Raw genomic sequence first — 26,428 nt, 5'->3', positions numbered from 1 at the left:
ATGCATGGAGGGAAAGATAAGTCATTATATTACTTGATTTTAAAAAAAGGAAAACCAAATTAGCTAAATCATTAATGAAAAAAGTGAATTCCCAACAAAAGAAGAATAAAAGAAATTATCTGGGGGCTATTTTGCCTAACTATATATCAGTAAAAATGACAATTTGAATGAAATGGATGTCTTTTTATAGAAACATAAACTGCTGAGGTTAATGAATAGGAAATAAAATAAATAACCCAATTTTAGAAAAAAGAAATTGAACACACTATAAATTTAGGTCCAAAAGGAAAAAATGGACCATACAATTTCCATGTGAATTCTACTAAAAATTTAAATAACAATTCTAATACTGCATAGGCTATCTGTAAAAATAGGAAAAGAGATCATACTAAATTCCTTCTGTGCCTTTAATATGATCTTGATACCTAAATCAGGGAGAGTCAACACAGAAAAAGAAAAGCATAGACCATTATCCCTCCTGAATTTTAATATAAATGAATGAATGAATAAAATACAGACATTTTAAATAAAATTTTGTCAAGGAGTCTATAGAAACATATCACAAAGATTATGCACTATGACCAGGCTGGATTTATATGAAGAATGCACAATTTACTATTAGTAACTTGGGGGGGGGCAGAGGTTGGCGAGGAATATTGGAGGTTAGATAGGTGGATGTTTTTGATCTTCTCCTTCTAGGCTATAAGCTCTCTGAAGGTAGTAATCCCAAGGACTGTTTATCCCCATAGTATCTAGCAGAATGTATAAAAAGGGTAAAATTATTGTAGTTGGACTGAATGTTAATAAGGTGGTTGCCAGGAATTAATTAATTCCAGATGATTTTTTAGCAATTTATTTATAAAATAGAGGGAAAGAATGAAAGTAGAGAAATGAGAAGAGGGATCTAGTAAGAGATCTAGCTTAATGAGCTGGACTATGTGCTCAAGCCCTGGCTTACTCCAACAGGGATCCAGTAGCCCCAGCCAGAGAACCTAAGGGTCAATTAACAAGAGTTTTAGCCAAAAGGCCTCCTCTCAGATGAGGGGCCCCTCCAGAGGCTAGTGCCTTCACAAAAAAGCCAAGGAAGGGAGTCAGCCTTTTTTACTCATCCACGTGGCAGTTCTAAGGAGAAACATAAAGCAGTCCAAGGTCCTCAGCCAGAGCTCCTCCAGGGTCCAGTGCAAGGAAAAAGACCCTTTTCACAGGAGGATCTTGCAATTTATAAAGATTATTCCTTTCATCACTTCCTGTGCTTTCCTCCCACTTTATGTGTACCAATTAGAGCTAAAGTTTTGCTTAGGACAGTCAGTCGATTTTGATTTGTCACCCACTTTCGTACATGTGAGTCTCAGACCTCCCCATACTTAAGGATAAGTGGGGTGTGTACACTTTTGGTGGTTAAATCTAAAAATGGGTAGGGTAGAGTTAATCCCATCTTCACAATCCCCTCTGTGATCAGTTGGGAGACTTGTCTCCGGAATGTTATGAGGAAATTTTGAGGAAAGGTGTTTGGTATAAGGGAATTGAAAGGAGGATGTTTGAGACTTGCTAAGTGGGTAATCTCGGTTACAGATAGGCTGGGATTAAAGGAGATTCAGGGTATAATAGGACTGAAGTCAGGAGTATAACACAGAAGAAAAACAGATCTTCAGGGAGAAGAGAAATTAAACTAAACAGACAAACACAGCAGGCTTACAGACTGGGACTTAGACTCAAACACAAGCTGAGGGAAATAGACTAGACTGAAATTAACAAACAGGCTTTAGTTAATTTCACAGGAAGGGACCTGTTTTGAAGTAACACCTTCCTTCAAGATGGATGCCCAGCTTCCCTCTAAGCCCAGAGTATGTTGTCTCTTTCCCTCTTCTTCCCTCTTGATAACTAACAGACAAATTACACTAATAGGGCTGTTGAAACACAAAAGAGTTTATTTTGTTTGAAGGATGTTTGTTAGGAAGGTGGATCAAAGGAAAGCACTATCAGTTGTCTCAGGAACCTCAGGTAGGGGAAGGGAAGCAAAGATGAAGTCTGAGTAAGGACCTGCCTTTAAACTCAGCGTTACTAACTGCTATTGCTATCTAAAGGAATAAATGATGACTGAATAACTATAACTAATGCTGTCAATTAAGTAACTCTTCACAGATTTAACTCCTCTATAATTACTCTCCTTATTAATTCCACAGACATATAAGGTAAGGGAGGAAAGACAGGGATGGTATTAGGAAAGGAAGATATAAAGGGTTTATCTAAATAATAATTTCTTAAGTAAATATGTCAAAGCTAGGCTAAATTTCAATATTAAAGCTAGGTAATCCAAGCAGCTCGGCTCATTGACAACCTCCCTCCACGGAAGATCCAGCCTTTTCCTCAAGATTCCAAACCTCTAACAGCTTTTGGAACTCAGCCAAAGCTAGAAAAAACTATATCACCCCAATTCTGTATACTACAAATGCCCCTTTTCTTTTCAAAATGTGCAATTAGCACCATTTTAATAGTTACTAAAGTCTAAGGGATTACTACTCTTATACTAAGCTAAATTCTTACTAAGCTCTTATCCCTAACTAAGTTTGCAAAATAATAAAAGGTTGCTATCTCCTAAACTATGCTATAACTAAATAAGCTAAAACTAAGACGGGATAAGGTAAAAGTATAGGAGAGGAATGGGGATTTCATTTTTTCAAAAAAATTTTGAACAGAAAGGAAAACAAATTACATTTTAAACATTCACACATTTTTAAGGCTAATTTTTGCTAACTAGAACAAAGTAATGAATCCTATCTGTGCATTTCCTAATTTTATGAACTACTCAGATAATATTAACTAAGAAAAGTTTTACAAATTTTTTTCCAAATATGCTTCTAAATTCTAGTTTTCTTGCTAAAGTTAGTGTATGAATAGATTAGTACACTTATGCCTATGTTAGAAATGTTAGTAATAATAAGTAAGCCTATATTTTTGTAAGTCTATTGGTTAAACCATAGACTTATGTTATATACAATATTTACAAAGAAAATTTTAGAAAGATCTGTCCCTGTACTAACTTACTAAACTAACTAAACTGTCCCTGTGTGTTAGTAAACTTATTGCTAATGATTAGTAATCAAAATTACATATGTACATGACATGTCAGGTGATTTGAGTAGAACGGTGTCTGTACCTTAGTAAGAGACTTTCTTTTACTAAGGCAGATATACCCTTCTCTCTTAAGTGAAAGTTTGTTTCACATGTAAATGTGAAGTCAGGAAAATGTTTTATGTGTTGTCTATTGACTTATCCGTGAAATGACGTGTTACATACTCACTCCACCGGAATTCTTTTGCAATTAGCATGTACTGCTTGGATGGAATCTAGTGTTGTGTGCAGTGAGAATTCTGTTGGGTGTAAGTTATCTCTTTTCCAAATATATGTGTCCCACGCTGATTCGATGTTCCTCTTCACAGTGTGGATGTCCTCTTTACGATAGATGTATTTGGTCATGGATGTCTTTGTAGTTCTCAGGTTTGCTGTCCTCGTGAAGATCTGTGTAGTCAGCAACAAGTGAGATGTTCGATGCATCCGCGCTTGTCAACTTCTGATTTATGTTGCTTGATGCACCAGCGCTTGTCACCTTCTGACTTGTGTCAGGAACAAATTTTTAAATGTCTATCATATATGATTATTTTCTCTTCTTTTCTTTTATGATTTTAATAAAGATGATTATTATAGGTAACCAAAAAATAAAAGTTCATGATTAAGTCTTTGTGCTTTCATTCATTCGTCGTCATCAGTTTCTAGACCTGGTATTGATTGCAAATCAAATGTTGTGTCTTCTTCCTTCATTGATTCTCTTCCATTGTCATAATTATTTACAGATGATTCTTCTAAGTGACTGAGATTGGGATAATCATTTGGGTGTAAAATCTGATTGTTTATTGGTTCTTGGTCTACTTCTGCTTCTGATTCATGCTCTGATTGTTGTTCTGTTTGTTGCTCTGTTTCTATGGTCTTATGAATAGATTTTGGATTTACTGAGGACTTGCTTGATTGTTCAGTTGGTGCTAACTGATCTTTGTTTTGCATAGTTTCTGGGTCTTGTTTTATGCATGATGTTAAGTGCATATTCACAGATATGTAGACTTTCTCCTTCCAGAGGTAAATCTGGAATCAGAGTTGCAGGATTTATGTTTCTGCACTGGTGAAAAGTTATATTTTCACTAGCCAACAGAATCACTTGGTATCTTGATAATCTCTGAGAAGTGAATGCCTGTAAGTTGGTGTTTCTCAAAGTAGATTCCACTTGGTGTTGGGAAAATACTTTCAGTTCACTCCCTAATACCAAGGATGAAGACTTTCTAATCATGATGGCTACAGCAGCTATGGCTTTTAAACAACTAGGCATACCACAAATCACTGAATCTAACTTAGAGCTGTAGTAAGCAACTGGTCTAAGTCTATTTCCAAATGTTTGTGTGAGAACACTGGAGGCTATCCCTTTGTCTTCATGCACATATAGTAGGAATAGTTTGTCACGATCAGGGATACCTAAGGCTGGAGCTGATAGAGTAAGTGATTTCAATTTCTCTAATGCATGGATATGTTCTTTATTCAGCTTTAACGGTTCTGGAACTTCCTTCTTGGTTAGCTCTAACAGAGGTTTTGGGATGTAAGCATAACCTGGAATCCAGTTTCTACAGGAGCTCGTTATTCCTATGATTGTCCTGAGTTGCTTTTTGGTCTTAGGCCCAAATTCTGTATACTACACCAATTGATCATGACATAATTATCTTGTATTCTTAAAAATCTTCTAACTACAGGTGTATACATATTGCACCTTCTAAGAGGAAACTACAATAGTTAGTGATAAGAGGTAAACAGGAGAGAGAGAAAGAGAGAGAGAGAGAGAGCACAAAAAGCACAAAACCAACTTTGCTAGGTGCATTGACAAAAAGCCAATTAGGGGGCAGTCCCTTTGGCATAAAAGTTTACATTCAAAATAAATGTGTTCAACCCCTTTCAGTTCAATCAATTGCACCCCAAAGTTCGTTCTGGATCTTCTTGATGTAGTGATGTAGTGTAGGTTTCTGTAGGCATCTTTTCTTCAAACAGTACGTTTTCTGGATTCAAGGAGTTGGAAAGCTTCTTTCCCTGAAATTTTTTTCTTGAACAAAATTTTAAATTGTGGATTTTATGAAATGCCATGTATAATTATTTGCTAGCTGATTGATTCCTATAGGGGTATATAATAAAAGTGCCACCAAAGGAAAGAAATTGACCACCTGCACAAACATCATTGGATTTGTTTTACTTTTAAGTTTGCTTAACATATATAATTATGATTTTGCTTCCTGACAGATTATAACAGCAGTGACTTAAAAACAGCCTGCAGAAAGCATGAACTTTATGTGAGCTTCCAAGACTTAGGATGGCAGGTGAGTTCTCTAGATATAGTAAGTGCTAAGAAAAGATCCTTGGTTGCAAACTTTCCTTCTGTGACATCCAAACCCTGTGGCTATTTACAAAGATTAATTGATTTTGAGTTTAGATATATACTTGAGGGAGAACATACAACCTAGTAGATATTTTCATGAATTGTAGCCCAAACTATCATCACCTGGTAGTGGCCAACCTTTTATTGATGAACCCATCCCAAAATAGATAGGCTGGTCCTTGGATAACAGACTTTCCAGTTTGGTAGAACCTGTACTTCAAGGGCAAAGAATGTCATATGATGAAGCAATAGAGTGCTTTTGTGTGCTAGATTTAAAAAAAATCAATTTTGTTTTAAAAATTATGTTAATACTTCTTGAGATGCTAAAAGCATCCTGGGACATTATGCCAGTTTTGGGGATCATTGATGTAAAAAGTTATATTAAGTACCCACATAGCATGGCTGAGCTCTTCAAATGGTATTTTGTCATAAACCTGAGGACTAGTGCTACTTTGGTGGATAAAAAAGGAAGTAAACTATAATTCTTCACCTAAAACTGAAGACTTTATAGAAAAAAACCTAGGCTAGTACCATCATATAGCAAGAGATTAAGTTTTCAAGATCATATTTACATTAGAGATAGCAAGCCGTTAAGTCATTTTAAGTAAATAAAAATGTAACTTTAATCACTTCAAGTGTAATTTCTATCACAGCAGAGTTTAGGCTTAAACCACTACTATTGTTTTATTCTAAAGGATTGGATAATTGCACCAAAAGGATATGCAGCCAATTATTGTGATGGAGAATGTTCCTTCCCTCTCAATGCACACATGAATGCAACAAACCATGCAATTGTACAGACTCTAGTGAGTATACAGATTTGATTTTATAACTAGAGAATGTCAAAGAATTAGAGCATGTCAAAAAATAAATCAAATATTTTTCTTTTATTTTTAATAGGTTCACCTGATGAATCCTGATTATGTTCCTAAACCATGTTGTGCACCTACCAAGCTAAATGCTATTTCAGTGCTTTATTTTGATGACAACTCCAATGTCATCTTGAAAAAATACAGAAACATGGTGGTGAGAGCTTGTGGATGTCACTGACCTGAAAGCCAAAATCTCACCTGGTAAAAACGCTATGAAATTCTGGTCTGGATTAGTAGGTGGCATCTGCTATGAGAAAAGCTACAGAGGCATGGCTGAATTTGAGTAGACTGTCAAACAATTACATGTTGGTGCCTTATGAAAAAAAAAAAAGAAGAATTAAAAGACTTTTCATTGATAAATTGCTCACTGGATAAATAATGTGAGTAGGCGCTGGATTGTAGTAGGCTTAGTGTGGGTGTGACAAGATGGCATGAGGATTTGCTAACTGCAGAAATGAGAGTCTGAAGGATTTTCCAAAGAAAAGTCTGCCAAATTTAGTTTGTTTTAGCTTGGATCAAGCTATTCATGGTGTCAATGCCTGAGAGTGAAGAGTAAAAATATAAATTTAGGGAAATAAAGCTATTATTGGCTATGTAATGCTAACATGAATTCATTCTGTCAAAGGTAAATATTACATACAGGTAAATAAGCTTGGGAACAAATTTTATAGGCAAATCATTGGTGTTAGGGTTCATTCATCACAAAAAAAAAGTTAGACTGACACCCCTAGGCATATCCTGAGGGTTCAGGAAGTGCCTTGTTTTAGAGAATAATTCCTATGTGTGTTGGAGTTTTGCTGGTGTGAAAATACATTTATTTCAGTCAAAGAAAAAAATTTTTACCCACACCTCAATCCTCCTACTAGATCTCTTTTCCCTTAGGTCTGAGCATACACTGAACTTATATATGTAAGTACTAGGAACTTTGCCCATCTTCCTTTGAGGTGAATCTGTACTGGGTGGGGGGAAGGGTTATATACTCTTAGCAGTTGTCTTCTTGACAGACTGAATAACTTGTGAAAACAGTGTTATACCTCACCTCTTTAGCAGATCTTGTTTGAAAATTACAGTGAATGATGGAAAAGTGAATCTGACATCCCCAACTAGAGCAGTGAAATGTTTGTCTATTATTACAGAGCAAACTTTATCCTAGAATCAAAACTAAAAAAAAGGTAAAATAAAAAGTCTGTGCAGAAATGATCAATCAGAAGGTACCCCAATATGTTATGAAGTAGGTTGAGTGATTACACTGTTTAAGAAAAGAAAAAGAACCACAGTCTCAGGTAGAGGTGGTCAAGCTCAGATTAAATCTTAGATTATTTTTTAAAAAGCTGTTTTGGGGCAACCATGTAATAAGAAATCTGTTTCATACTAAACTGGTTAAACAATGCATTTATGATCTATAACTATTTGCACTTACAGTTTTTTGTAAATATAAACTATAATTTATTGCCATTATTTTATATCCATATTGCTGTATCATTTAAAGAAAGACTAGACTTTAAAAAAAAAAGTTTATTTAGAAAGTTTCAGTGTAAACAAATTGTACCACTTTTTTTTTTTAATACAAGAAACTCATGATGCAAAAACAAAGCTCCAGCCATTCATGAGGATTGTGCTTCTCTAGACAGTTTTTTAAAACCATTTGTGAACCAACCATGTGTGCTTAATAAAGACTTCCTTCAAGGCAGAGATGGGTAAGATGGTCTAGTTGATTCTCTGCTTTAAAGTATATAAAATATATCTGAGAAGAGTCCTTGCCACCTTGTGTTAAATGAGATATCCTGGGGTGGGGCTGGAATGAAGAAAAGGGGAAAGGGAGAAACGAGGGGAAGGTTAGGGTGATAAAGATAGGGAAGAAGAGTATTTTTAGAAGACTTTAAACAAGGTAGCTAGTCAAGATGTAATTAATTGCATGATGAATAACACAAGAGAAACAACTTCACTGAATTTAGCTATGGAGCTGCTCATTTCCAAAAGGATTTCTACGCATAACCACCAATTCTTTGGTTCTGATCACAAGGGGTTTGGGGGAAGAGTAGGGAAAAGCACACACTCAGACACCACAGAATCATCTTTCAAGGCAGCACAAAGTATCTATCCTCCCATTAAGTCTTTGAAAGGATCACTTACATTTTAAGGACATTTTTGGAGAGGTTACATTTAGACAGAGCCATAACTAGCAATTTTGGCCACCAGGGCAAGGAGCACAAAATGTGTCTAGGAAAAAGTACAAAATGAGCCCTCAAATAAACTTTGTAAACTCATGAAAAATGATACATATAATTAAGATTAATCTAGTTGAACGAAAAGAAGCAATTATTACATTAGCATCTACCTCAAGTAGATGTATTAAATTGTTTGTGCCCTTTAAATTTCAGTGCCCCATGGCAAAGCCCCAGTCAGCCCACCCTAGTTACAGTTCTGCATTTAGAACACTGTGGCAGTACTGCATGTCCTCTCTTTTTCCTCACCTGCGTGACCAAACAAAAGACTACCCTACTTTTTTTCCCAGGTGAAGAGTATAATCTAAATCTTCATTATAAAGTTAAAAATATTTATTAATAGAATATACTCAGGGCTACTTTCAAAGCTTTCTAAAATAGCCCATATCCAAGTCTGAAGAGAGCTTTGCCGATACTTTAAAAAGGCTCTTTGATACCTCTCCTACTCCTTTATGAGTAGACTAATCAAACTTTAAAGTTTGAGAATACTCCAGCTTCAAGTAAAGAGAAATGAAGCAGTGGAATTTTTGCTCCATAAGGAACAAACAAGAGAATCTCGAGGAATAATTCACCTGACATACACACATACAATTATGGCATCACATAATCTTACTCAGGCACAGGTTAAAAGTACCATCACTTTCATTTTGGCTAACCTCCCATGATAAAACAGGAACAGAACAAGAATCCCATGGTGGTGGCATTCAGGTCTTCCAAAGGTGGGAGTTTGATTTTTTAAAATTCTTTTCCAAGCAAGTTACCAAAAGTCTTATTAAGTGGTGAGTTTTCCTTTAAAAGGCAACAACAGGACTTCTAAGGGTTTCCACCTTTCTAGCAATTGTGGGCAATTTACAAACTATAATTTGGCAGCTACTTTTGACCAAAATCACCCCAAAGTCAAAAATAGTCTGCCGATTCCCTTAATTTGATTTTCCTCACCTCTATTTATGTCTTAAAGGAAACCATTTGAATTTCATCAAAGGAAGGTCAAAGGGCAGTTATTGCTGCTCTACTGCTGCTGAAAATATTCAGTTTGCACAGTGACTATTTGTTAGGTATTTACCCAGACAAACCTAATAATCAGTACAGTGTGTTGGCTTAAAAAACACACACGCACACACATAAGATATCACAAATTTAGTACATTCAGTTTCCCAAATAACCACCCTTTGAGATTCAGCAACATTAGCATGAATTAACTCCTATGAATTGGGCATAGGAGAACAGTCAGGGAAATAACTCCCAAGGGAGATCCTACAGTTCATCTTTTGCCTGTCGCAAAACAAAGCTGTGTAATGTTTCGAGGTCTCTAGCTCCATTGTGTTCACCAACTTTTTCTCCTCCACGGAAGAACAGCAATGTGGGGTAGCCTTGTACCTTTAGAGATGCAAAACAAATACATGTATGTTTTAAAATAAGTATTTTCAGTCACACACTAACCATTTCTTAAATTAGCCAATTAGATCCAAATCAGATGATTCTTCTTGGACCTGACATCATTATGGCCAAAATATAAAGAAGCAAATCTTACCAGACATCTTTAAAAAAGCAAAGGAGTGGAAATGTTTACTCCCTACTGAATTTAAAGGACCATTAAAGAGAAGAAAAATGATAATTCATCCTAAAGAATAAAATTATGGCTACAACCCACCACTTACTCTTCAGCCATGTCTAATGAGTTCTAATATACAGTTGTCTACTAATATCCAACAATCAGAAAAAAAAATAAATTATAAGTATTAAACTTATTTGCAGTTAAAAGATTTTTTAAAAACTTCTCATAAAAGTTTTCATACACCAAAACTATATTAAAGAAACCAGAGAATGGGAAAAATAAGCTGTATCCATTACTTTAAAAGGTATAAGCATATATTATTGGATGTCCTAATAATCTCAGATTTGGAAGGGACCCCAGGAGCCAGCAGGCTCAACTCATCCCTGATCAAGACCCCCCTCCCACAACACATTCAGCAAGTGACCATCCAGCTTTTTCAGTGGGGGGAGCCCATTACCTTCCCAGGCAGCCCATTCTTCTGTTGGATAGCTCTAATTGTTTCTCCTTACATCACATGGAAATCTGCCTTTCTATAACTCCTACCCATTGGTCCTCGTTTTGCCCTCTGGGGCCAAGTAGAACAAGTTTAATCCCTCTTCCAATTGATAGCCCTTCAAAAAAATTGAAGACAAATATGTTCACCCTAAGTCTTCTCTTCTACTAATTGGATAACAGTCCTTCATAAGCCAGAAGTCCTTAGTTAAATAAATAATCCCTCAGGTTGAGCATAGATTCACTGATAGACTTGATTTATTAATTAGCTGGTAACAAGCTTTAAGAATAAGCCATCAAAATGGCATGTGAGCATACATTTACCTAAAGATACATACTGTAATTTTTTAGTGTTCTGACAACTAATCAAAGCTATAACCTTAATCAAATCTAACAAAGAAGAAAAGGAATTGATGAAGCATACAATATAGCCCCATAAGTGGCACCACAATCTAGCGTCTCACACCCTGTTGTTAATAATTAAAATAATCTAGGACTCCACTGATGATTCCTAGACATATTTTTCTTAAAACTATTTTTTAAAAAAAGAAATACATCAAGAGATTTCCTCCCCTCCCCTCCCCCCCCACTTTTTAAAATGAAGGCAAACAAAACTATATACAAAGGCTTAAAAAAAACATCTTTTTTTATTTTTAAGAAAAATATTATATCTACGGTAAAAACTCAGAGAAAAGGAAGGTGTTTTTTAATAACTCAATTAAATAAAGATTAATAGAGTACATGCAGGGCCAAAGTTTCCTACTTTAAAAAGGGAAGTGAGCAAACCGAGGGTGAAATCATCTGGCTTTTTCTTTAAATTTCAAGACACCAAAGTCTAGAATATCTGAAAAGCTTTAAACCATGTACACTTACCGAATATTTATTGCAAATAGCTCGTTCGACAGTACAATCTACTTTTGCTATCTTGACCCCTGACAAGCCAGGGAATTCCTTTTTGGAGAGGTTCTCCCAGGTGGGAGCCAGATTCTTACAGTGACCACACCTAGGAAATAAATAAATATCTATTTTAAACATTCTGGATAGAAGAATCACTTGAAACTCATTTTTATGCCAATCTAACTCTTTTTTTCTTCTGTATCATATCAGTTGGGCTGATAAAACTGTAAATCTTTAAATATTCCCAAGGGGCCACATTAATACTTTTCACATCAGTTCCTTCCCCTTGCTCTTCCCTAACTCTTTCCCCTGGCAAAAATAAAAAGATCTCCAAAGAACTTCAAGAAATCTCCAACATGGAAGTTCCATGGATGAATTTAATTCAATCCAAAGTATGCTCTGTATTGATTTTTGCTTTATCAAAATTATCTAATTGGGCACGTCCTGCAACAATAAATTGTAATTGATAAAACTATGACTTTTTAGCCAAATGTTTTTGGTTTGGATTTGTGATTTCATTCATAAAGGTAATTTCTGGTAAGGAAACTCCACTGCTCTGCAATGTGCAGTCTTAAAGATCTGTCTGGGGCACTGAGGGTTACATAGATAGCAAATGTCACAGGTGGGACTCCAACTCTGGACTTCCTGCCTCTCAAGTTAGCTATATGAATTAAACCAAGCTACCTTTAAAAGCCAGAAGTATGAACAGAGTATTCAGTTCTATAGGAAGCACTCTTTCCTCCTCCCTTCTCCCACTTTGCTTTTTTTCTCTATCAACTAACTGAATGATCATGGGTTAATCAAATTGTAAATTACCACTTATCTCTGTCCCCTTAAACATATCAGAGAGAAAAGAATAATTATAACTTTTCCTTATTTGCAACAGCATGAGTAGATAGGGAACACATAAAGACCATAGCTCTATATAAATGGTGCAATGTGTGAGTCAAAATTTAACCTATATCAGCTAGAGTGCTGATTAATGAATTAAAAAATATGTACAAATATTCTATTTCTTAATTCCTAATGAAATTCATTTATAGCTTCTTACCATGGAGCATAAAACTTGACAAAAGTTATTCCTTCAGCAACTGTGTCATCAAAGTCCTCTTCAGAGAGAGATAGCACAGCACTCTATCAAAGGGAATTGTGAAAGAAAACTATTACGAGTCCTGGCAGACATTGAACAAATTCTAAAAACCTAAAGCAGGCTGGTTCACACAATATGCCAACATTCTTGCTCCTCTAATGCTACCAAAATATAGATACTCACAGCTTACATCTCACATTCAACACACAGTGAGAAGAAAACCATTTGGTAGCATCCTTAAAGTAAGACTTCCTGGACTAGAGACCTCTACAGTTCATGCAGGATCCAGCAGATGCTGAGAAAGGCCATGGTTGCTACACAGCACACCCAGACTGTTCCAACAAGTTGCCCTGACTGCCTGACAAACACTAGAAAAAAAAACAGGCACCACAAAGGAGTTCACCTGGCACCGAATGAAACTAGGCAGTGACAGAACCTGAGTGGTCTCTACTCTGATTCAAGTTGTCCTTTAAATATACAAAGATTTGAGGTCTTGACAGGAAAATCTAGAAGACAAAATGCCTTGCCAAAAAGTTGAAAGCATCTTTGGAGTTGTCGTGAAGAAGGCAAACTTTAAAGCACAATAAAAGTAGTGTTGTTATTATCACCGTTATCTTTTCACTTAATTGCTGACGCTTCTCTTTTACATTTCATAGGGTGACCTTTTCTTCCTTAAGCTCAGGTTACTTCTGGCTTCTCAGTGGCTCTGAGAGCATCCATGTGCCTTCCTTTTCACCACACAAAGCACAATTCCTCCATACATAGTATATTGGCTAAGGGGAAAAAGGCTTCTTTTCACTTCTGAATTCACAAGCACTCTATCTGAGAAATACTGCTTTTTCTTTAAGAAAAACTCACATATTTTGAGGCATATAACCACAGGAGACATGAACTAAAACACTCAGAAAAACAAATGTATCTACCAGAAAATTCCCTTCATAAAAATATACGAGTTATTTTCAGATCTGGCTAGAGCATGTGGGTTAAAGTGGCTACAAGTAAGCCTACTTTACTGTGACCCTCTCTAGACAAGTTCTAGATACTTCTTCTAAAACAGGTCTTCATTTGACCCAAGAGAACAAATGGTCTAATATACCATGTGGACTCAAGCTAAGATGCACTAGGCTGTTCTCTTTGAGTCTGGCAATGAGTAATATATTTCGGTATTAATGTTGGTAGCTTAAGCAGAAGCTTTGTGGAAAACTGAAAAGATTCTGAAATAAAGAGGTGCCAAGTTGGAAAGTCCATAAATATTAAGTCACTTACTGAAAGACCCACTTAAACCTGTGGAAAACTTTCTAAATAAAAAGAGTTCTGTATTTAGTGAAAATATTAATAGTATATAATTATACAGAGCTTAGGGTGACTTTTTTTAACCAACATGACACATACACTCTTCTAAAACAGGTGGTCACAATTGCAAGATCAGTTGTTTATTTCTCAAACCAAGATGCCAATTTTAAACTAATATGCGAGCAGTCCTCAGCTTATGAACTCCTAATTTACGAGAGGAGCAAGGAAATCTAGGGGTGCAATGACGCTTTGTTCCTTGATTCAGAATACCTAGAAACTAGGGTATAATTGACCCAGGCAAGTACTTTATCTTATGCAAATACTAAGATTTAAAATTACTGGTCCCAGTATTATCTCCTACAAGGGTAAGTCCCTGTTTTCTTTGTTAGGGATGATGGAGAAGGCCTCCTAAAATACAAACTGAAGACTGAAATACATATTCTCATAGAAATAATATTAAAATAATGGTTAGGTACAATGGAAATAGTGTTAGCATACTTCAAGAATTTTATGAGGTAACAAGGACTTTGTAGACTGGTTTGAGAATCCAGCCACCATTGGTAAAGCACCTAGCACAGTGCCTGACACTGGTTATATAAATGTTACTATTATTTTATGCTGCACTATTTTGATGGGAAAATGTGTCTGTCCAACCTTTAAACCTATAGACAACACCCCAGGTGAGAACTCTAAAATGGAAGAGAATGGAGATATCACTAAATCCCACTGCATTGCATCTTGCTGCTAATTTTCAGTTAGAAATTTATTTCAAGTACAATGCAAGACAGTGATGAAAATTAGCCCAGGATTACAAATATCCTGAAAATACATTTATTCCCTAAACCTAGTAAATAAAAATCATCTCAATATTTTTTATCCATGACTTACCAAGTTTTTAAAGCAAGGGCTTATACAGTTGATATATTTACCACTCAATATGTAAAATCAGTTGAACAAAGTGATTGGTATTTAATTTTAGTAGAGCTGACAATCACACATTCTTTCCAGGTCACTAAGTTGCTTTTTGCCAAAAAAGACTGAGGGTAAATATTGTATAAGGGTAAAAAGGAATTTCTCATGTTATCATTCTAAGGCACTTACTTCAGTAGCAGGTTCTACAGCAAGTTCTGGGGCTTCAGAAGTTTCAATCGTTTCTGAGACTTCCCCTGCAACAGTCTGTAGCTGCAACTCTACATATTCTTTCAGTGAATCCAAATCCCGCTTTCCTTTGTACTGGTCAGTCTACACATAATAACATATTACACATTTACTGAGGCACTTTTATTTAAATATCAAATTTTTAATGTTCAACTGAAGGCTCACTCTTAGTACTAAAGTCCAATATTGTGCATCTAACTTTTTATACTCTAAAAAATAAAGTGGAGAGTACATAATTAGGAGTTTAATACAGTTTAACACTGTTTTGGCCACACTTCTAAACCATGACAACTTTTTGTTTCCTTTGTTGAGTTGGATGCAAGTTAAAAAAAAAAACTAGTAAAATCGTGTTAAATTCCTTACAATGACTTACAATATTTCAAACTGATTTAAAGATAAGCCAGATAAAATATGGAAGTCAGAGCCAGGAGGAGCTTACAACAACCAAGACTGCCCAAAGTGTGGTCAGATGTGCTTCTATAAAATTAGAGAACAGTTACCAAACTACAAACAGTTGAATAGGAAAACTTTACTTCCCAAAGTACCCTAAATCGTTTTTCATTTTTCCACTGACCCAATTTACATAATCTTGAAACTCAGTGTCCAAACTAAGGTTACTGCCTCTTTGATGCAACTCTTTTACACTCATGTCCAGTTCAAATCAGAATTTGAACTTCAACATGATGAAGTCTCACCTTTTCGCCATTCTTAAACCACAGAAGTGTGGGATAGCCCCGTACTTGATTTCCAGAGCAGAGCTCATAATGCTGGGTACAGTCAACCTAAAATTAAAATTGAAGTGCTTAGTTTTATTACTAAGTAGAATATAGTACATTAGGTACCTGAAAAGTAAAATGTTCAATAATTTCTTGAAACTCAAACTGAGGGGTACTCATTTCCTAGATGCTATAGAGTTCTTAATTCTATTAGTTTAAATCATTGGTAATGTTGTTTCAGGGCTCATGCAATCTTTCAGTCACTTATGAAGGTCACATGAGACCCAAATATTTGAGAATGGAGTTGACACACTCCATGAACTAAAGGCTTCACTCAATGTTATAAAAAAGATTACATTTACATGTAATTTTAAGTCTTACTTAGTTTATCCAAAGTAAGTAACATTCTATTTCTCATGATATGCAATTATCAAGACTGATTAAGTGGGATAAAGTTGGTTTTAGATTGTATTTGGCAGCCAGAAAGGATTAAATGTAAATAAGAAAACTGAGTTCACAAAGGCCATAATACACGCAACAGAAATAGAAATCAATGAATTTGTAACATGTAGCGTGAACACAGTATTTTGAAATAAGGAAAAGACTCTTCCAAATGAATGTCTATATCATCAGCATAAATTATAGTACATCAAATATCACTGATTAGATAAGTTAGAGAAGTTTAAAATCTCATGTCTGGTTGTTTTTATTTCTGCCAGTCATTGATAAAAGGCAGTTTTTACCTAAAGAGAAAGGAGGTTCTTCACCAAGAGTCTTCCATTTGTTTATATAAATATGGATTCTGAGGGTGGAAGAAATATGGTATAAAGTGATTTTTTTTATATTTATGTATTACATCTTCAACATTTCTACTTCACAATCACTCACATCAAGACAATTTAAAGGCTAATTTAAAAATAAGCTTCTAGACCTATAAATGCAAAGCAAAAAAAAAAAAAAATACAGGTAACTCAGTTAAATGGGTTAGCAAATCAAATGGGTAATTTGCTTTGCAGAAGTCAGTATTACTCATGCATACAAATCAATCTCCATACCTGCTTAATTGTGTTTATAGTGATAAAGAAGAGAAATGTAGTATCAATTCTAAAATAAAAAATAAAATTCACATGAAAATGTGAATGTAGAGCTCAAGAGTATAAAGGAAGAAGCACTTAACTACCCTCAAGTTCCTTTGGAGCCCAAGATCTTACAGAAGATGCTGGATACCCCTTACTTATTTGGACAAGAAAAAACACAGGGTTCATAATTCAAAAGGCTCTTCTGAACTCCCATCAAGTTCTTAAACCAATTATTAAGGCTTGACTATTGAGTAAGATCAAATGTGGGAAGTATCCAACTTCATCAATGGTCTATTATACCGGACTTTGTTATGTCTCCTTAGAAAGGATAATTAGGTCTCCCCCATTCAGAACAGGCTGTGTCTTCTAATTAAACAAAGCAGCCATAGCCATAATTTATCTGTATATTGTGGAAAAAACCTGTAAGTTCACCAATACATCACTATCTATTATAGTGAAATGAATTATCAGGTGACAGACACACTAAATGGGATAAATAAATCAAGTCTGTGACTAGAAGTACATAAAATGAATAATATGCCACGTTGCTTAATTAATCCTGCCAGAAAAGGAATATTCCTAGTTTAAGAAGAGTTTTCACCTACCTTGCCAATCTTGACAGTTCCTGTATGTTCAAGACTTGAAGCCAGTTGTTCCCAAGTTGGAGCCAAGGCCTTACAATGGCCACACCACGGGGCAAAGAATTTGATAAAGTGATTGCCTTTTCAAGAAATAAGGCAGGAATGGGGGGAGGGGGGGAGAGAGCCATTTAAGGAATTTAAAGCAATTTAAATTAATTTTATGTAATTACACATTTAGTTAAAGCCAAAGACAACCATCCTGATATCTAACAAACCTTTAAGTTTACTGTAATCCTAATAACAAAAGTTAGGATCTGTAAATTGACTATTACTCTTTCAGCTAGGAAAAATATAAACTTATAAGTGGTTTTTAAAATGGAAAACTGTAATCTAGGTTGTGCTGAGCTCATCAGTCTAGGAGTTAAACTGTCAGGTCTGCTCTTAAAAAGTTAGATGATGAGTAGGATAAAAAAATTACCAAAAGCTTAAAATATGATTATCAGACCTGGTATAGGAATTGAGATGTCATTATACCATCATCAATGAGTTTAGGAAGAAGCTGGGAAACACAATGCTTTTAATAAAGAGGCATCTATCATTCAGCCTTTAAGGTTGACACCCTGAAGTTTATTCAGACAGTTTATCTCAGCAAATGAATCCTGTGACCTCTCTCCTATACTAATAAGGTGTAAAACTGTAAAAGCAAATAGAAAAAGGCTGTCTATAAAATGAATAAGACCTTTAGTGAGGAATTGCTAGTCACAATAAATGTCAAGGCATTTTAAGGTGGTCTACACTAATACAAAACCTAGTACAGTCAAACACCTGAGAGCCTCTCGATTAGTAGCATACTCCTTAAACAATGATGCAAGACCCTTTTAACAATGAGACTGTTAAAAATAATGACCTACTAAATTATATAGCATATCATGATTCTAAGACATTTTCACACACAATGTATCAGGAAAGAAAGACATCTTTTTGAGGCTACAGTAACAAAACTCCCCTGGAGAGGGCCCACAAAAGTCTTAATCTTATACTCAAATCCCTTCATATTGAGGAAAAAGGAAGGTCAGGGCGGGATGGGACAGAAGCTATTGTGCATCTTTTTTCTTTTCATTATATAATTATATAGATGTATTTTTCTATTCTTTATATGTAAGCAGATTTCATAACTTTCTATACCAACTGTACAGAAGTTAAATATCCTGTGATATTGAAACATTAGACTCAAGATAAATACTTTGTAATAGATAACTTCTGGAAAAAGATGGAGAACAGCTTGAGGATTACAAGTTTAGCCTTTTATCATCAAAAATGTTCAATTACATCTTCATGAATATTTTTGTCCCCAGGGTAACATTTTATTCTATCATGGAAGTTAATGGGGAAAATAGGGTTTATTTGGGAAAAGTTCTCTTTGCAGCCCCCTTTGCCAAAACACACTTATTCCACAATGCAAAAGATGCTTGTATGATAAAAACACTAAGGATTCTGATGAAATGTGTGTATGCACAGATATACACACAAATATACACACAAAAAAGTAAGTGTCTTAAGCAAAAGATGAAAAGTTACACTTTAACCACAGGTCATCCAAATGTCATTTGCTTCCAACTAAATGTGATCAAAGGGAATTTCTTCATTTCTTGGTTATGTAAGGATGGGATTACCTAGCACACAGATTAAGTATGTTCTTGGCTAATACCCAACCTCTTGCACCATCATTTGTGCAGAGAAACTACAGACAGGAAGCTTAAAGGGCAAGGGCTGTGCGTGCATGTGCATGCATGTATGTATGTGTGTGTGTGTGTTAGGGAATAGCATCTCTACTTTTCAGATCTCACCTTTGATAGATAATTTACTCATGGCAATACTATCCATTCTCCCCTGTCCAGACCCTTTATCATACTTGTTCTCATATTAACAGAAAGATCTATGATTTCACAGTGTAAAGAACTCCTAGCGTCAGAACTCTCTTCTCTGAAAACAGATCACAACTTATTGATGACTGAGTAGCATGGGAAGTCAAAGGCCCGACTAGACAAGAAGAAAACACAAAGGGACAAATTTCACCATAGGATCTACTCAGTACTCATCCTATCCTGGATGCCCACAAATGTGAAGAGAACACATGCACACATACCTTCTGCAATATGTAGTTTGAAGTTGGCTGCTGAGAGCTCATACAGTCCCTGTTTGAGTTCTGGGGCTGTTGGCAATTCAGGTTCAGGCTCTGGTATCTATTAAGTAGCAACAAGGTAATTACCAAGAGTTGTTCAGGCAATTGTAATTGTAAAGGTAATTAATTCTGTAGCTGGAAATTTTTAGGTGGAATCTATTTAAGTACAACTTCTCTGGAGATCAACTCCTTTAACTACCTTGTATTGATAACTCACTGTTAAGCAATCCTTGCAATTCATGCCATTTGTCTACCTCGTGAACTCCTTTGGCTAAGTTGGGTAATGAAACCATCGTGGAAAGTTCTTTCTCAAATATTCTCTACAGCAAACCTAGGTTCCCACACTGATGATGGTGGATAGCTCCTATTTATAACTTACTTATGGTTACAAAGTATTTCACATACATTACTGCATTTAATGTTTTTCAAAAATCCTATTAGATAATACAAAATGAGCTAGCTTTTTATACCATTCCAAGTGCTATAAGCACACAAAAGCATCCCTGAGAGTATAACATTCAAATGTCAGATTCAATTACAATCAAGTGATGTCCCGTGCTATAGGTTATCCTTAATTGAGAGGACTACAGATTTTTAAAATGTCATTAAGAGGTTTAGTGTTTGTGCTCTTTGGCAAATAACAGAGTAGCCAGTGTCAGAGTGTTAAGAGCCACAAAACTTCCATAGCTAAAATGTACATCATTATGAATTCTTCTTCTTTAAGATAATGATGAAAAAACCACACCAGTTTAAAAAGGTACTCTATCAAATTGAATAGTTTTTGAAAACCCTTACCTTCTGTCTTAGAATCAACACTATATTTTGGTTCCAAGGCAGAAAAGCAGTAAGGGCAGGGCAATGGGGGTTACGTGACTTGACTGGGGTCACATAGTTAGGAAGTGGCTGAGACTAGACTAAAACCCAGCACCTCCTATCTCTGGACTAGCTCTCAATCCACTGAGCCACCTAGCTACCCCACAAATTGAATACAAATTGATAAGTGCTTCAATTTGTTTATTAAGTAAGATATACTATCAGAAGCTAAAAAGAAATCAGGGATAATTGAGAACAGAAGAGAAAAAATTGGCTTAAGAGTTTTATATTTATTATTTCTATGAATTGTCCCCAAATCCTCATGTTTGGATAATATAAGAACAGAGGTATTTTTTCAAGGCATCAATAATTTCTGGATTCTCAGGTATCTTCCGTTAAAGACTGACTGACTTTTTGACTTATCTGTCTCATTCTAATATTGTCAGTGCTCCTTTTAAAGATTTTAATTTCACTTCAAAATAAGTTCCCTCAAGAAAAATTGGAGATATTTTTCGTAAAATTCATAATTCAAAGTTTAAGGCTATGTGAAAGCTACACATGATAATATCAAAATCTGGTTACAACTAAGAAACAACTAAAACATTGACAGACTCGAATTTTCTCACCAGTAATTAAGGTGTTTTATTTTTTAAAACATAGTCTAACACTGGAAAAGTATGAAAATACATTTTCTACCACTCAAAATTTGAAGGAATTATTTTTCATTTCTTTGGTAGGCATACAGTGCTCACTGAGTTTCTTAGTGAGCACAATTCCTTTAGTGAATCGAATGCCACACCAAAGATTTTCTTTTTATGAGAGGTTTCATATTGAATACAACAAATTGAAGGGCCCCCAAGAGAAAACTGAGGATCCACCAATAATGAATCATCCACTTGAAAGTTATCTGGCAAAAAAAAGTACTAGCTTTAAGTTTAAGATTTTTATGAATTTTAAGAATTTTCTCATCTGTAAAATGATGGGGCTAAATTAGACGGTTTTTAAGCTCTTCTAGCAGTAGCATTGTATGAGTTTCTGTAATAATCAGATTATGAAAGGCTTAGCATAGGGTGTGATAGGGAAGATGACCCAAGTTATAAGAGATTAGGTGGAATTAGTTTATCAGCAAAGAGGAAAATATGAGTTCATATTATCAGCAAACTATGGAATGAGAAGGAAAAAGAGAAAGAATAGGAGGAAATATTTGGAACATAGGCTCTATTAATCCCATAGAGAAGGCGCCTGCTTGAGTTCTCTATAAGAATGGCTTTACATACTGGATATCAGAGCCTCAGACTTCAATTTTTCTCTAGAGCTAGTTACGATATCTCATAATATCATATGCTTACAATGTCAGTGACTTTTAAATGAGAACAAAGGTAGTTTATTTGTTGAGAAGCGGCATGGTATAGTAAAAATCATACTGGAGTTGAAGTCATAGAATCTGAATTCAGAATTCATCTCTGCTACTTACTATTTGTCCAAGCTTGGACCAGTCAATTTGTTTCTCTGAAGCTTAGTTTCTTTAAAAGGGAGGATTGGATTAGATGATCTCTAATTCCTTCCCACTGTAAATCCAAGATCCTAAGATAATTATTCATCTAAATTTTCTGGCTAGTTTCATTGCTACCAAGGGAAATAATTTAAAAAAAATTTATTTAGAATATTTTTCCATGGTTCCATGATTCATGATTTTTACCCCTCTTCTTTCCTCCCTGCTCCCAGAGCTGACAAGCAGTTCCACTGGGTTATACATGTATCATTGTTCAAAACCTATTTCCATGTTATTCATTTTTGCAATAGAGTGATCTTTTAACATCAAAACCCAATCATATCTCCATAGAACCACGTGATCGATCATGTTTTTCTTCTGTGTTTCTGTTCCCACAGTTCTTTCTCTGAACGTGGACAGCATTCTTAAAAGAAATCATTTTTTAAAATTGTTTTCCTATTAGAAAGCAAAAGCTAACTCCTTATATAGGAAAGTTATTAACTTGATTTTAAAGAAAAGTTTCTTATGTACTTACAGCTGGCTCTTCATTTAGTGTCTGCAGCATCCAGTTTTCCAAAGTCTGGAAATCTCTGGGACCCTGATATTTCACAGCCTCTTGGCCTGGTTTAAAAAACTTTAAGCTGAAAATTAAAACAACAACAAAAAGAAATGTTATGTATGTGTATATGTTCTCTCAAAAACTCTTCAAATAGGTAGCTTCAAGATGTTGCATTTTCTTCCTGAGGACCAAGTACATTTTATGATTTAACTTAAATGATTTACAAATATATTCCAATGTCAGATTTCTAAAAGTTTTTTTTTTTAACCCTTACTTTCTGTCTTAAAATCCATACTATGTACTGGTTCCAATACAGAAGAGAGATAAGGGTTAGGCAATTGGGGTTAAGTGACTTACCCAGGGTCATACACAAAGCTAGTAAGTGCTTGAGGCCAAATTTGAACCCAGGACCTCCCATCTCAAGATCTGGCTCTCTGTCCACTGAGCTGCCTAGCTGCTCCTCTACTAAAGTTTTCAAGGAAGCAAAAAGAAAAAAAAATGGATAGCTAAGGAAATTTTATGCAATTCTAATCTTTAAGAAATAACCCGTATCTCATTCAAACATTGCAAATAAATATAAGAAGGTCCAGTTTTTAAATGGACCTAAAGTATTAGGTGTTAATTTTCAATTGGCAGAATATTTCAAAGTTTATTTTTCAAAACTGTGAAACTGAAAAGCTTAACTTCCCAGGCTTGATGTAATTTTCAAAATTGGTCTAAAACCATTAACTACTATTTACAATAAATCAACTGTCTATTATTTTACTAGCAGAAGTCACCAGCAGATGCATCAGGCTGCAATGAGTTCATTTTCTAAATACGTACTCTGGAGTTACCTAAATGTTTTCAAAGCATAAAACTTGAGTATATGTAATGAAGCTGTCTAGCAGAAAATTGCTCACAGAATTGTTAGTACCATTTTGCTAAAAGACAACCCCTAAAACTACAGCTCATCTAAGAGATTTGCTTCCTTTCACTCTGTAGCCTGCTTTCCCACAGAGAAGAAATCTCATTTATAGCAGATGCATTTGCTCCTAAAGGGGTATGTAGTTAAATTATAGGGACAGTTACTGTAGTGATAGCAACAGATTTGAGACCATGAGACTAAACTAATATAGCTTTAGGGACAGTTAGCAATTACAACCATGCTACTGTTTTGTAAGGTGGGAAAGAAATACACTCTAAATAAAACTCATCAAGAGATATCTGATGGTGATAAAGACAAGGGATTATTGGAATAAAAAAAAATGCTGTGTTAAATGTGTTCAATTAAAAAAATTAGAACACAAGATATGCCAGGCTATCACATCGTATTAGTAGATGCCATCTGTGCAATACAGGAATTTTAAAAGGCCAGTATGTACAGAAATCAGAATTCCTAGTCTAAAATGCTTACCATCGATTAGTCTCAACATAAGGTTAAAAAGAGCTTGAAGGAATAAGAATACATTAGCCCAAGCAGGCAATTTAATATTTATATAGAATATGTGAAAAGATGCTGGTAGGATTAGATTATTAGCATATGCTAAGATCAAGTGCCTATATCTTTCTGTCCATTTCATGCCCAGAGGAAAGCTGATGCTCTAACCTGCTTTGCTTTTTTCCTTTTTTACAAGATTGCTACAAGCTATTTTTAAAAAGCTTTTTCTAAATAAAAGTTAGCACATGTATAAATCTGATCAAACTGTGTGTCACTTTCTCTTCCCCATAATTTTATAAAATCTTATGATAAATTAAAGCAGGATAGACAATTCAATTTGCCACCAATGAACTCACTATATCTATCTACTATTATAGTACTCAGCCAGGCAGGTCATTTATAAGAGACTTTTTGTTCTTAGAGACTAGAATTAAAATGTCAAATCTGGAGATTCTGTTCTCAGTCTAAACCCTAGTGAACAACTTGCCTCTATTTCTCAATTAGTCAGTGGTTCTCTGGTAAGAGTATAGGATCACAGATTTAGAGCAAGAAGGGCCCTTTGCATCAAGTCTAGTCTACTCATTTTATAGATGAGGAAAGTGACTTGTTCAGGGTCATATGGCTAGTTCAGTGTCTAAAGCTGGACTCAAAATTCAAATCTTCCTAATTCTTAAGTCCAATATTTTATTTATTTCATCAGTTATGACAGCAGTCCTAGCTAGGACTCCCTAAAATAGGGGTTCTTAACCTAGAATCTATGAATGTTTTTTTAAAAAACCCATTCAATTTTATTTTATTTTCAGATTCTCCCCCTCGTCCCTCTGTAATCCATTGAGAGGACAAGAAATACAAAATCTATTACAAATATAGTCATACAAAACAAATTTCCATATGCCATGTCCCAGTGGGGAAAAAAAGAAAGAGGGGAAAAAAATTTGCTTCCGTAAGTCTATCATTTCTCTGATGTAGAGGTGGAGAGCATTTTTCCTCATGAGTCCTTTGTAACTGTGCTGAATTATTGTGTTACTAAGTTTTTCATAATTGATTAGCTTTATAATATTGCTGTTACCATGTAAATTGTATTCCTGTGGTTCTGTTGGCTTCACTTTGCATTAGTTCATTAGTCTTTCCCGATTTTTCTGTAATCATCCTCTTTATCATTTCTTAATATACAATAATATTTCATCACATTCTCACTGAGGGACATTCAACAACTGATGGACATCTCTTCAGATATCAATTCTTTGCCACCATAAGAAGAACCACTATAAATATTTTTGTACACATTTTCTTTTATCTTTTTGGAGACAAAGATCTAAAGTAGTACCAGGACATGTATGGTTTTATAGCTTTTAGGGCATAGTTCCAAATTGTTTTCCAGAAAGGTTGGACTAGTCCTATATCTATGAACGTATTTCTTAAAAATATTTTTATAATTGTATTTAATTGCATTTAAAAACATTAAAAAACATTCTGAGAAGTCCAGGAGTTTTACCAGACTGATAGAAGAATCCATGACAAAAAAAGGATAAGAATTCCTGCCTTAAAGGGAAGCGGCATAATTTTATAATATACTATTTTCAGGCACGGTGAGGACACCCAAAGATTTCTGCCTCAAGTGCTATGTGATCTTGGAGAAATCACTTAACCTTTCCTGGACTCAATTTCCTTCTCTCTAAAATGAGGTTATACTAGATGGCCTCAAAGGTACTCTTCCAGGACTACCTCTCTGATTCTAGAATTGAAACAGGTGCTGTATTGGGAAAAATATGCTGGTAAATCTAAAAAACTACCCCATCTCATGCCTCAAAGATGCTTTATCAAAAAGAAAATCCAATAGAGATTTAATGAAAAGATTTAATGAAAGATTTTTTAAACAAATTGCAAAATATATGATACAAAATAGATGCAATAAGAATAACTTTTCTCTGGCAACATGAAATGCTTGCTTAAATTTAGCACCTACTTACTATAAAACTACAAAGGAAATCACCAAAAGATTAACATAGACTTTGGTTTCATCTAGTTGGCAGATGGATGTGGAAAAACTTGAAAAATGTCACAAATACACATCCTCTTCTACTTACGTGGGATATCCTCTAACACCCTGTGCAGAGCACACTTCAGTATCTGCTGTGCAATCCACCTTTGCAACATAAACCTTTGCATCTTCCATGCTATTATATTTATCTCCCAGGTCATTCCAAGTTGGCTGTAGCCGCTGGCAGTGTCCACACCTAAAATTAGATAAATGATATATAATTTAATGACTGCTAATAAGTTAAAGTTTATGGTCTTTGCTCAATCCTTTTAACATAAGTCCTGGAAAAGTATTAGTAACTAACTTGAAGAGCAAAAAAGGTGATTATAGTGAGGGACAAATTTTGCTAAGCAATAATTCAGACTAGTAGTTGTGTCTGATGTACCTTTTGAAACTTGCTACCTTTTGCTATACAGAAATGCAAGTAACTATTCTACAGCACTAGCCAGAGAATGTGTTCAATCTGTTTTTTTAATAGTATTAATTTAAACTGACC

At 35.0% G+C, this 26,428-nt stretch overlaps 2 protein-coding genes across 3 annotated transcripts in view; one reads left to right on the top strand and one right to left on the bottom strand.

The window, feature by feature from the left end:
* The window catches only part of BMP6 (bone morphogenetic protein 6), a 251,761-nt gene extending 243,435 nt beyond the window's left edge, over positions 1–8,326 (top strand). The window contains exons 5-7 of the mRNA XM_044667801.1: positions 5,332–5,408; positions 6,163–6,273; positions 6,368–8,326. Of these exons, the coding sequence (XP_044523736.1) occupies positions 5,332–5,408; positions 6,163–6,273; positions 6,368–6,517 (338 nt within the window). The 3' untranslated portion in view covers positions 6,518–8,326. The remainder of the gene's footprint in view (positions 1–5,331; positions 5,409–6,162; positions 6,274–6,367) is intronic.
* A 1,360-nt stretch (positions 8,327–9,686) lies between these two features.
* On the bottom strand, positions 9,687–26,098 carry TXNDC5 (thioredoxin domain containing 5). 2 transcript variants are annotated; one of them, XM_044667823.1, is made up of 10 exons: positions 25,979–26,098; positions 22,448–22,553; positions 19,572–19,668; positions 17,450–17,565; positions 15,745–15,831; positions 14,993–15,133; positions 13,618–13,622; positions 12,560–12,640; positions 11,485–11,614; positions 9,687–9,941 (listed from the first exon to the last, which is right to left on the bottom strand). In XM_044667823.1, the coding sequence occupies exons 1-10, from the start codon at positions 26,065–26,067 to the stop codon at positions 9,819–9,821; spliced, it is 975 nt and encodes a 324-aa protein (XP_044523758.1). In that variant the 5' UTR covers positions 26,068–26,098; the 3' UTR covers positions 9,687–9,818. The 2 variants fall into 2 exon arrangements, with proteins under 2 accessions (XP_044523758.1, XP_044523749.1); XM_044667814.1 differs by lacking the exon at positions 13,618–13,622 and having other exon boundaries at positions 12,560–12,642; positions 25,979–26,097.
* Between the last annotated feature and the right edge of the window lie 330 nt (positions 26,099–26,428).

This window comes from Gracilinanus agilis, chromosome 1, assembly GCF_016433145.1.
Source record: "Gracilinanus agilis isolate LMUSP501 chromosome 1, AgileGrace, whole genome shotgun sequence".
NCBI lineage: Eukaryota > Metazoa > Chordata > Mammalia > Didelphimorphia > Didelphidae > Gracilinanus > Gracilinanus agilis.
This window is presented reverse-complemented; position numbering and strand designations above follow the sequence as displayed.

Bases quoted from the DNA above. Each gene is read 5' to 3' on its own strand.
- TXNDC5 (XM_044667823.1), bottom strand. From the start codon at position 26,067: ATGGAAGATGCAAAGGTTTATGTTGCAAAGGTGGATTGCACAGCAGAT. The intron at 22,554-25,978 runs GTAAGTAGAAGA...TTTAATTTTCAG, and splicing joins GGTGTTAGAGGATATCCCAC to CTTAAAGTTTTTTAAACCAG. The intron at 11,615-12,559 runs GTAAGAAGCTAT...TTTATTTCCTAG, and splicing joins GTCAAGTTTTATGCTCCATG to GTGTGGTCACTGTAAGAATC.